This window comes from Salmo salar, chromosome ssa18 (assembly GCF_905237065.1).
Source record: "Salmo salar chromosome ssa18, Ssal_v3.1, whole genome shotgun sequence".
Classification (NCBI taxonomy): Eukaryota; Metazoa; Chordata; class Actinopteri; order Salmoniformes; family Salmonidae; genus Salmo; species Salmo salar.
This window is the reverse complement of record NC_059459.1, coordinates 49,202,855-49,215,771: the sequence shown is the minus strand read 5'-3', so window position 1 is coordinate 49,215,771 and position 12,917 is coordinate 49,202,855. Positions and strand designations below refer to the sequence as shown.

Sequence of the window (12,917 nt, the reverse complement as noted above, 5' to 3'; positions counted from 1 at the left end):
GGTGAGGACGATGAGTCTACCGTGAGCGGAAGAGACTTCACCATTCATTTTCTGGATTCAGATTCAGTCAGACATCGTTTTAAGCTTTTACGATGGACATTTACAGCTGATTTTGGCATAGTATATCGATTCGCTCTCCTTAAATATTTCTCATCTGATATTCCTTTGTCTCTGAATTGTTTAATCAAACTTTTCCCCGACAGCTCCTGATATCAGGGTATAAAAACTACAATCTGTTCTGAATTAGCCTAGTGCGCATGTCCGCCCAGCTATATCCGGTCTCTAGCTTGTTTCCCTGGCTAAACTAGCCGTGTTAGTTTTCGTCACTGTCAAACTTCATAAATACTGCACCTTCAACTTCAAAACTCATTTGCTAGTTATATAATTATGTAACTAAGAAATTCGCTGGAAAGAAACTTAAATGATGTATTGTTTTAAACAGTCACGACTGGTTTGAGTTATTTGTCAGATAACGGTGGAGAAGGACGATATCGTTGCTACTTGACCCGGATCCACCGACGTCATTGGCGTAGCTGGACGCTGACTGGTCTGGGAACTGACATCCTGCAGCCTCTCCCCGCATGGCTCAATGGGATATGTAGTGCAATAACTCGAATCGTCTGCACTCCTAAACAACGTATATTTTTTATATGTTGGAAAAGGGTAAAGTCTACAAAACGTAGTCCACTCTGTTCGTAAACATATTCATTCTTGTTTTCGAACAGAAAATTGTATTGAGATCAAATGTTTCATTGATGACAAAATTATCAGAATGTCAGCCAAAAGCCATCTCGTTCCATCTTTTCCCACCGCCGGCCACTGGGCTTCCTCTCACATTTGGTAGTGAGTGGAAACGCCAAGCGGATGCTTCACATTTATACATCAGGTGAAATATCTGTCTCATTGTTCTATCTATGGGATTAGCATGGGCAGCACCACTGAGGGCTTCCGCCATTTTAATGTAGTCAACTGGGTGGAACTTCAACTTCATTGGCTGATCCCTCCTGCTGATCCTATTGGAGTCATGTCCAACTGGGTCATCAGGAGGGTTCAGCCAATCGTGAAGAAGAACATCTACCTTCTTGCCGTTTGTGCTGTTGTCTGTGACCAATGTTTGTACCATTTTTTGTGTGCTGCTACCATGTTGTGTTGCTACCATGTTGTGCAGCTACCATGTTGTGTTATGTGTTTCTGCCTTGCTATGTTGTCGTCTTACGTCCCTCTTTATGTAGTGTTGTGTTGTCTCTCTTGTCGCGATGTGTGTTTTTTGTCCTATATTTATTTTTTATTTTCAATCCCAGCCCCCGTCCCAACAGGAGGCCTTTTTGGTAGGCCGTCATTGTAAATAAGAATTTGTTCTTAACTGACTTGCCTAGTTAAATACATTTATATTTTAGTGGCCCCCCACTTTATGGTGGAGATAATATATGTATGTTTTAAAGTACATTTCCTGGAATTCTACACATTTTGCCATGGGGTGAAGATAATGTTGCAGTTTTAAAGTACGTTTTCTGCAGTTCTACACATTTTTGCATGGGGCAGAGAGACAATTATTCAATTTTATAACACATTTCATACACTTCTACTCATTTTGCCATGGGTCAGAGCAATTTTTTGTTGTTGCAGTTTTACAGCTGATTTCCTGCAATTCTGCATGTGCCCTGCGTGCCTGGTCGGTATACCTGGGGCGGCAGGTAGCCTAGTGGTTAGGGCGTTGGACTAGTAACCGAAAGGTTGCAAGATTGAATCCCTGAGCTGACAAGGTAAAAATATGTCGTTCTGCCCCTGAACAAGGCTGTCATTGAAAATAAGAATTTGTTCTTCACTGACTTGCCTAGTTAAATAAAGATAAAATTAAATTAAAACATGTGACTACGATTAGTTAGTCTAGCCAGCCAATTTATCAATCCATTTTTTTTCTTCTGACGTGGCTAATTGAGTAGGGGGGGCCTCTTAGCAGCCTGGGGCCCTAAGCGACTGCTTATTTAGCTTATACCTGGAGCAGGGCCCTGGTGGCACAGATACAAAGATGAGTCCTTTATCTATCTCTATGGGTTGAGTGCGTAGCCTGTGATATACCGTATGAGCGTTCCCATTGGGTATCACCTTTTTGAACCCGCCCAGAGTCAGGTCCCGGGACCGCAGGGACGTCAGTCTGCCTGGAGGAGGGGGAGAGTTCAGCACGGTCCGACGAGGTAACCCACTGCCAGCTACATTTAGTCTGGTGATACCGGAGTAGCCAGCCATAAAGTCCGTGTTGCTGTTTGGATCAGTCATTCTGCTGATCACTGGCTGGAACGGACGGCTTTGTGGCAATACAGTATTAAGGGGATGTTGACGGTTGAAGGCTAAACTAAACCTACACCCTTTATTCGATGGGGCAGCCTACAAATGAAATGGCAGCATAACTCCGATTTGGAATAAACAATATTTGAACCGAATTCCTATTTCTTCTTCATCACGCTGTCCAATAGCCTAATAAACAGGCGTATGATAAGTTGAATGAATAATAGGCCTTCTTACTGTGAAGTCAGAGAATGCAGGTATCCCCTCCGTAAACACGGATATCGGTGTTCACACAACCCTCTGTTATTGTACTGTAAGCCCCCAGAAGCCACCGCGTCCATCTTGTCCGTAATGTCTGGCCACATCTGACCAAAAACAACGACTGAACAGCAGCCTATATACGATCCAAATCCAACAGTCTGTCCTGGAAAGCATATTGTAGGTGTTGCGTCCAAGGCCTTGGTAAAAAGCATTTGGCTACATCCTTGATACAAAGTAACTTAGTACCTGATCACAGTAAACACAACCTACATCCCGTCTCTGTAGCCCAGTTCGTACTAATATAGGACACTTCACAATAGACGGTTCCCCGAGTTAATCACATCAGCACCGTTTATTCTGCTTTGTTATGTCTTCACATGATTCCGTTATCTGAACACAAGGTGGCAGTGTTTATTCGGACTGAAGTATATCTGTATTGTTTTTTTGTTTGTTTGTTTATTTATTTAACCTTTATTTAACCAGGTCGGCCAGTTGAGAACAAGTTCTCATTTACAACTGCGACCTGGTCAAGATAAAGCAAAGCAGTGCGACACAAACAACACAGAGTTACACATGGAATAAACAAACATACAGTAGAACAAAAGAAAACAAAAAGTCTATATACAGTGAGTGCAAATGAGGTAAGTTAAGGCAATAAATAGGCCATGGTGGCGAAGTAATTACAATATAGCAATTAAACACTGGAATGGTAGATGTGCATATCTATTGTAACCTGATAAAATAGTATTCCCAATTGTAGAATAGAACCCCTATTGTATTTGTTCCAATTCATTATTGTTATGTTTCCTTTTCTGCCGTTTTGGTGAGAATAATAATTCCCGTGAGATGATAAGGCCCAGGACTGTGCAACGTGATAAAGGCCACACCCTCTCATGCAACACTATGCCAATTGGCCACATGGTGGCGCTATAACAATCTATTGAATATGCTAACTTTGGAAGGTCAGCCCCCGCACCCCGTGTGACTTGGAGTCATGAAATTTGGTCCATAGGTCCCTCTCCTCACAAGGAACAAATGTCCCTCAAGAGCCCATAAAGTCCGCCATGATGGATTTTCCACCATTTAGAATTTTGTGAAAATCACTTGAAACTCTACTCCTCTCGCACCGATTGACGGATCTGCACGAAACTTGACATGTGGCATGTATGGACCAAGGTTAATCAACACAATAATTTCCATACTAGTAACAAAAACATGGCCTCTATTTCCCAATTAACATTCATGTGGGCGTGGTCTCACACATAAATGCATACAAATCAGACAAGGATATTCGTATTGTGACAAAAATTGGTTCACTGTCATAACTCAGCATTTGTAAGCACATTTAGATTGACCACACGGTGGAGCTATAACAGGCAGGGATGTCAGTCCAGCTAACTTGTAAAGTATGGTTCAGTTCGGCACATGGTGGTGCTGTTTATCAGGAAACAATGTCACGCAAGTTCATTGGCTTGTAGCGCCATGTTGTTTGATGTAGTCTTGGAAAATACTGTGTTTAAAGATGTCCGTGGATAGCTGCTACATACCAAATTGGGTGTTGATCGGTCCAGCGGTTTTGGTGTAGTAGACTTTTAAAGTAATTAAGAAAAGGTCCATAATGGGCATTTTGTATGATCTGTTTTGATGTTGAGTTCTGATATTTGGCAAGCACGGTATAAAGTACATATTTGCTCATCCAACTGGAATGGGTCCAATTTGTCCTGATGGCAGCACTATGGAACCAACAATGCACCAACAGATGTGAGGCTTATTTACAAAGTCATTTTAGGCCTCACCCCCCCTTATCTGAGACACCTACTGCAGCCCTCATCCTCCACATACAACACCCGTTCACTCCCCCCTATCTGAGAGATCTACTGCAGCCCTCATCCTCCACATACAACACCCGTTCACTCCCCCCTATCAGAGATGCCTACTGCAGCCCTCATCCTCCACATACAACACCCGTTCACTCCCCCCTATCTGAGATATCTACTGCAGCCCTCATCCTCCACATACAACACCCGTTCACTCCCCCCTATCTGAGATATCTACTGCAGCCCTCATCCTCCCCATACAACACCCGTTCACTCCCCCCTATCTGAGATACCTACTGCAGCCCTCATCCTCCACATACAACACCCATTCTGCCAGTCACATTCTGTTAAAGGTCCCCAAAGCGAACACATCCCTGGGTCGCTCCTCTTTTCAGTTCGCTGCAGCTAGCGACTGGAAAGAGCTGCAACAAACACTCAAACTGGACAGTTTTATCTCCATCTCTTCATTCAAAGACTCAATCATGGACTCTCTTACTGACAGTTGTGGCTGCTTTGTGTGATGTATTGTTGTCTCTACCTTCTTGCCCTTTGTGCTGTTGTCTGTGCCCAATAATGTTTGTACTATGTTGTGCTGCTGCCATGTTGTGTTGCTACCATGTTGTTGTCATGTTGTGCTTCTGCCATGTTGTGTTGCTACCATGTTGTTGTCATGTTGTGCTGCTGCCATGTTGTTGCTACCATGTTGTTGTCATGTTGTGTTGCTACCATGTTGTTGTCATGTTGTGTTGCTGCCATGTTGTGTTGCTACCATGTTGTTGTCATGTTGTGCTGCTGCCATGTTGTGTTGCTACCATGTTGTTGTCATGTTGTGTTGCTACCATGCTGTGTTGTCATGTGTTGCTGCCATGCTATGTTATCGTCTTCGGTCTCTCTTTATGTAGTGTTGTGTTGTCTCTCTTGTTGTCAGGTTTAGACATTTTAGCAAATTGATTAAAAATAAAATACTGAAATATCACATTTACATAAGTATTCAGACCCTTTACTCAGTACTTTGTTGAACCACCTTTGGTCTTCTTGGGTATGACTCTACAAGCTTGGCACACCTGTATTTGGGGAGTTTCTCCCATTCTTCTCTGCAGATCCTCTCAAGCTCTGTCAGTTTGGTGGGGAGCGTTGCTGCACAGCTACTTTAAGGTCTCTCCAGAGATGTTAGATCGGGTCCAAGTCCGGGCCCTGGACATTAAGATACTTGTCAAGTACATCAAGAGACTTGTCCCGAAGCCACTCCTCCGTTGTCTTGGCTGTGTGCTTAGGGTGTTTGTCCTGTTGGAAGGTGAACCTTCGCCCCAGTCTGAGGTCCTGTGCGCTCTGGAGCAGGTTTTTATCAAGGATCTCTCTGTACTTTGCTCCGTTCATCTTTCCCTCCATGCAATCTAGTCTCCCAGTCCCTGCCACTGAAAAACATGACTTTTTAATGTTGCATAATTTTGGGGGTATTATATCAGACCCGACCCAGATCTGAGACAAAAGTCCAAATTTAGGACCAGGTTTTTAGACATTTTGGCAAATTGATAAAAAAAAAAATGAAATACCACATTTACATACGTATTCCAAATCAAACTTTATTTGTTACATGCGCCGAATACAAGTGTAGACGTTACTGTGAAATGCTTACTTACAAGCCCTTAACCAACAGTGCAGTTCAAGAAGAGTTAAGACATTTTTTTACCAAATAAACTCAAGTAAAAAATAATATAAATGTAACACAACATAACAATGTGGAGGCTATATACAGGGTGTTACGGTAGAGAGTCAATGTGGAGGCTATATACAGGGGGTACCAGTACAGAGTCAATGTGGAGGCTATATACAGGGTGTTACGGTAGAGAGTCAATGTGGAGGCTATATACAGGGTGTTACGGTAGAGAGTCAATGTGGAGGCTATATACAGGGGGTACCGGTACAGAGTCAATGTGGAGGCTATATACAAGGGGTACCATTACAGAGTCAATGTGGAGGCTATATACAGGGTATTACGGTACAGAGTCAATGTGGAGGCTATATACAGGGGGGTACTGATACAGAGTCAATGTGGAGGCTATATACAGGGGTACTGGTACAGAGTCAATGTGGAGGCTATATACAGGGGGTACCGGTACAGAGTCAATGTGGAGGCTATATACAGGGGGTACCGGTACAGAGTCAATGTGGAGGCTATATACAGGGGGTACCGGTACAGAGTCAATGTGGAGGCTATATAGAGGGGGTACCGGTACAGAGTCAATGTGGAGGCTATATACAGGGGGTACCGGTACAGAGTCAATGTGGAGGCTATATACAGGGGGTACTGGTACAGAGTCAATGTGGAGGCTATATACAGGGGGTACTGGTACAGAGTCAATGTGGAGGCTATATACAGGGGGTACTGGTACAGAGTCAATGTGGAGGCTATATACAGGGGGTACCGGTACAGAGTCAATGTGGAGACTATATACAGGGGGTACCGGTACAGAGTCAGTGTGTGGGGGTACAGGTTAGTTGAGGTAATTCGTACATGTAGGTAGGGGTGAAGTGATTATGCATAGATAATAAACACAGAGTAGCAGCAGTGTACAAAACAAAAGGAGGGGGGGTTGTCAGTGTAAATAGTCCGGTGGCCATTTGATTAATTGTTCAGCTGTTTTATGGCTTGGGGGTAGAAGCTGTTAAGGAGCCTTTTGGTCCTAGACTTGGTGCTTCGGTACCACTTGCCGTGCGGTAGCAGAGAAAACAGTCAATGACTTGGGTGACTGGAGTCTCTGACAATTTTATGGGCTTTCCTCTGACACCGCCTATTATATAGGTCCTGGATGGCAGGAAGCTTGTCCCCAGTGATCTACTGGGCCGTAGGCTCTACCCTCTGTATTGCCTTACGGTCAGAGGCCGAGCAGCTGCCATACCAGTCGGTGATGCAACCCGTCAGGATGCTCTCGACGGTGCAGCTGTAGAACTTTTTGAGGATCTGAGGACCCATGCCAAATCTTTTCAGTCTCCTCTGAGGGGGAAAAGGTGTTGTCGTGCCCTCTTCACGACTGTCTTGGTGTGTTTGGACCATGATAGTGTGTTGGTGACGTGGACACCAAGGAACTTGAAGCTCTCGACCCGCTCCACTACAGCCCCGTTGATGTTAATGGAGGCCTGTTCATCCCGCCTTTTCCTGTAGTCCACTATCAGCTCCTTTGTCTTGCTCACATTGAGGGGAAGGTTGTTGTCCTGGCACCACACTGCCAGTTCTCTGACCTCCTTCCTATAGGCTGTCTCATCATTGTTGGTGATCAGGCCTACCACTGTTGTGTCGTCAGCAAAGTTGATGGTGTTGGAGTCGTGCCTGGCCATGCAGTCGTGGGTGAACAGGGAGTACAGGAGGGGACTGAGCACGCACCCCTGAGGGGCCCCAGTGTTTAGGATCAGCGTGACAGATGTGTTGTTGCCTACCCTTATCACCTCGGGGCGGCCTGTCAGGATGTCCAGGATCCAGTTGCAGAGGGAGGTGTTTAGTCCCAGGTTCCTTAGCTTAGTGATGAGCTTCGTGGGCGCCATGGTGTTGAACGCTGAGCTGTAGTCAATGAACAGCATTCTCACATAGGTGTTCCTTCTGTCCAGGTGGGAAAGGGCAGTGTGGAATGCGGTTGAGATTGCATCATCTGTGGATCTGTTGGGACGGTATGCGAATTGGAGTGGGTCTAGGGAATCCGGGAGGATGCTGTTGTGAGCCATGACCAGCCTTTCAATGCACTTCATGGCTACCGACGTGAGTGCTATGGGGCGGTAGTCATTTAGGCAGGTTACCTTCGCTTCCTTGGGCACAGGGACTATAGTGGTCTGCTTGAAACATGTAGGTATTATAGACTCGGTCAGGGAGAGGTTGAAAATGTCAGTGAAGACACTTGCCAACTGATCTGCGCATGCCTTGAGTACACATTCTGGTAATCCGTCTGGCCCCCTGGCTTTGTGAATGTTGACCTGTGTAAAAGTCTTGCTCACATTGGCTAGCGAGAGCGTTATCACACAGTCATCCAGAACAGCTGGTGCTCTTGTGCACGCATCAGTGTTGCTTGCCCCGAAGCGAGCATAAAATCATTTAGCTCGTCTGGTAGGCTCACGTCACTGGGCAGCTAGCATCTGGGTTTCCCTTTGTATTCCGTAATAGTTTTCAAGCCCTGCCACATCCGACGAGCGTCCGAGCCAGTGTAGTGGGATTCAATCTTAATCCTGTATTGACATTTTGATTATTTGATGATTCGTCTGAGGGCATAGCAGGATTTCTTTTAAGTGTCCGGATTAGTGTCCTGCTCCTTGAAAGCGGCAGCTCTAGCCTTTAGCTCGGATGTGGATGTTGCCTGTAATCCATGGCTTCTGGTTGGGATATGTACGTATGGTCACTGTGGGCACTATTCAGACCCTTTACTCAGTACTTTGTTGAAGCACCTTTGGCTGCAATTACAGCCTCGAGTCTTCTTGGGTATGATGCTACAAGCTTGGCACACCTGTATTTGGGGAGTTTCTCCCATTCTTCTCTGCAGATCCACTCAAGCTCTGTCAGGTTGGATGGGGAGCGTGGCTGCACAGCTATTTTCAGGTCCCTCCAGAGATGTTAGATCGGGCTCAAGTCCGGGCTTTGGCTGGCCCACTCAAGGACATTCAGAGACTTGTCCCGAAGCCACTCCTGCATTGTCTTGGCTGTGTGCTTAGGGTGGTTGTCCTGTTGGAAGATGACTCTTCGCCCCAGTCTGAGGTCCTGAGCACTCTGGAACAGGTTTTCATCAAGGATCTCTCTGTACTTTGCTCTGTTCATCTTTCCCTTGATCCTGACTAGTCTCCCAGTCCCTGCCACTGAAAAACATCCCCACAGCATGATGCTTTAACCACCATGCTTCACCGTAGGGATGGTGGCAGGTTTCCTCCAGACGTGATGCTTGGCATTCAGGCCAAAGAGTTAAATCTTGGTTTCATCAGACCAGAGCATCTTGTTTTTCATGGTCTGAGAGTCCTTTAGGTGCCTTTTGGGAAACTCCAAGCGTGCTCTCCTGTGCCTTTTACTGAGGCTTCCGTCTGGCCACTCTATCACAAATGCCTGATTTGGTAGGGTGCTGCAGAGATGGTTGTCCTTCTGGAAGGTTCTCCCATCTCCACAGAGGAACTGTGGAGCTCTGTCAGAGTGACCATCGGGTTCTTGCTAACCTCCCTGACCAATGCCCTTCTCCCCCGATTGCACAGTTTGCCTGGGTGGCCAGCTCTAGGAAGAGTCTTGGTGGTTCCAAACTTCTTCCATTTAAGAATGATGGAGGCCACTGTGTTTTTGGCAACCTTCAATGCTGCAGACATTTGTTGGTACCCTTCCCCAGATCTGTGCCTTGACACAATCCTGTCTCAGAGCTCTACAGACAATTCCTTCGACCTCATGGTTTGGTTTTTGCTCTAACATGCACTGTCAACTGTGGGACCTTTATAAAGATAGGTGTGTACCTTACCAAATCATGTCCAATCAATTGAATTTACAACATGTGGACTCCAATAAAGTTGTAGAAAAATCTCAAGGATGATCAATGGAAACAGAATGCACCTCAGGGTCAGGGCAGGCGGAATGGTCAGGCAGGCATAGTGTCAGGGCAGGCAAGAGGTCAGAACCAGGGGAGGACTTGAAAAACAGAGACTAGGAAAAAAACGGATCTCGGAAAAACACACTGGTAAGCTTGACAAGACAAGATGAACTGGCAACAGACAAACTGAGAACACAAGAATAAATACACTGGGAATAATGGGGAAGATGGGTCATAACCCTTCCAGTCAACCATGTACTGGAAACCCCTGCCCCATGGTCGAACACTCAGGAGACGTCTCACAGTGTACGCTGGGTGGCCATCGATGACGCGGGTGGAGGGGTGGGCCTGGAAACAGATGACAAAGAGCTGTGAGACAAGGGCTTAATCCTGGACACATAAAAAGTAGTGTGTGTACGGAGTAACTGTAGACAAACTGCAGTGGGATTAAGGACTCTAGAGATGTGGAAAGGACCAATAAAATGGGGGGAAGGTTTGCGGGACTCCACCCGCAGGGGTAGGTCCCGTGTAGACAGCCATACCCTCTGCCCAAGACTATAGTGTGGATCTGGAGTCCGGTGGCGGTCCGCTTGTCGACGGTACCTGGAGGTGGTCTTGAGAAGAGCCGACCGAGCTCTTTTCCAGGTACGCCGACAGTGGCGTATGAACATCTGGGCTGATGGTATGTTGACTTCTACTTCTTGCTCTGGGAAGAGTGGGGGCTGATACCCCATGTAGCACTCGAAAGAGGGGAGCCCTGCTGCCAAGCAGGGACGAGTGTTCCTAGCATACTCCACCCAGACCAGTTGCTGGCTCCAGGTGGTGGTGTTGGTTAGAGACGAGACACCGAAGTGTCATTTCCATGAATTGATTGGCTCGCTCCGACTGGCCGTTGGACTGGGGATGAAACCCGGAGGACAGGCTGGCCGACAACCCAATAAGACTGCAGAATGCCTTCCAGAATCGGGACGAGAACTGAGGACCACGATCAGAGACAATGTCAACCGGGAGTCCATGGATTCGGAAGACGTGCTGCACCATGAGCTGGGCCGCCTCTTTGTCTGATGGTAAGTTGGGGAGAGGGATGAAATGGGCGGCTTTAGAGAACCTGTCCACCACCGTAATGTTGCCATCTGACGGAGGGAGCCTAGTGACAAAATCCAGGGAAATATGGGACCAGGGGCGATGAGGAACAGGGAGTGGCTGAAGGAGGCCAGACGGAGCTTGTCTTATTTTGAACACACACCGTGCATGCGGCGATGAAGACCGAGATGTCAGGAACCATAGAAGCGTTGTCGGAGGAAGGCCAGGCTTCGACGGGCGCCAGGATGACCGGTAAGCCTGGAGGAGTGAGCCCATTCCAGGACCTGAGACCGGGCCGAATCGGGGCGAACATCCGGTGAGCCGGGCCCCCCAAATGGTCCGGCTGGGAACATTGTGCCTTACAGGCCTGCCTAGAGTTATGGCGCTTGAATGTGCGGAGGTATTCTAAATTCTTATGGTCAGTCCATACCAAAAATGGATGTTCCGCCCCTTCCAGCCAGTGCCTCCACTCCTCCAGCGCCATCTTAACTGTCAGAAGTTCCCGGTTCCCAACGTCATAGTTCCTTACCGCAGAGTTGACGATGGGACAGGAAGGCACAGGGATGAAGCTTTTGGTCCTGGAGAGAACGCTGGGACAGGACGGCACCCACTCCCACGTCAGAAGCGTCAACCTCAACCACAAACTGACTGGCCGGATCCGGATGGATGAGGATGGGGGCTGTGGTGAACCGCTGCTTAAGGTCCACAAATGTCATGTCAACAGCTGGAGAGCATGTGAACGGTACCTTGGGAGAGCTGAGTGCAGAGACAGGAGCCGCTAGGGTGCTGTAGCCCCGAATGAAACGGCGGTAGAAATTAGCAAACCCCAGAAACCGTTATAACTACACCCTGGACGTGGGTTGGGGCCAATCCACCACCACCCTCACCTTTTCAGAGTCCATCTGGACATTCCCTTCAGCGGTGACGTATCCCAGAAAGGAGATAGTAGAGTGGTGAAAATCGAACTTCTCTGCCTTCACAAACAACTGATTCTCCAAGAGCCGCTGAAGGACTTATCGGACATGGAGAACGTGTTCTTGGGCAGACCGGGAGAAAACAAGGATGTCGTCGAGGTATACAATCCCAAAACAATTTGACATCTCCCGGAACACATCGTTGACTAGGGTCTGGAAAACAGCAGGAGCGTTGGTGAGCCCAAACAGCATGACCAGGTACTCATAATGTCCACTGGCAGTGTTGAAGACCGTCTTCCACTCGTCTCCCTGGCACATCCGACCAAGGTGGTAAGCATTCTGAAGGTCCAGCTTGGAAAAGATGGTAGCCCCCTGGATAGGTTCGAAAGCAGTGGAGAGGAGTGGCGGGGGTAACGATTCTCAACCGTGACGTCATTGAGGCCCCGGTAGTCGATACATGGACGCAGAGCCTTGTCCTTCTCCACAAAAAGAACCCTGCACCCACAGGGGAGGCAGAAGAGTGAATGCTCGCGGCAGCCAGAAAGTCCTCAATCTACTTCTCCTTGGTCTCTAGACCAGACCGGGAATAAAGCCGGCCTCGAGGCAGTGTGGTGCCTGGGAGGAGGTCAAAAGCGCAGTCGTAAGGACGATGCGGAGGAAGAGAGGTAGCACGGGCCTGCTGAAAACCTTCAGGTCATGGTACTCTACAGGAGTGGCAGAGAAATCCGAGGCTGTATTTACACCTGGAGGAGGAGGTCCCGGGGGAGGCTGTGCCATCGTAAGGCAAAACGGCTCCAACCCAGGAGTGAATTCGTGGTCCAGTCAATAACGGGGTTGTGCTTCTGGAGCCATGAGAATCCCAAAAGCACCGGGATGTGGGGAGATTCGATGAGGAGAAGCTGTATTGACTCACTGTGATTGCCTGATACCCGCTTTGCTCAAAACAAACCCCCGACTCAGACGTTGCAAGAGGCTTTTGCCCGCGGCACACCATATGGCAAAGAATCACGAAGATG

The 12,917-nt window shown here is 47.5% G+C and overlaps 1 protein-coding gene across 1 annotated transcript in view; it reads right to left on the bottom strand.

Annotated features, from left to right (window-relative positions):
• The window catches only part of LOC106577402 (DNA-directed RNA polymerase III subunit RPC4), a 55,424-nt gene extending 52,943 nt beyond the window's left edge, over positions 1–2,481 (bottom strand). Inside the window, 1 exon segment of the mRNA XM_014155369.2 lies at positions 2,107–2,481. Coding sequence (XP_014010844.2) covers positions 2,107–2,277 — 171 coding nt within the window. The 5' untranslated portion in view covers positions 2,278–2,481.
• Positions 2,482–12,917: the final 10,436 nt, after the last annotated feature.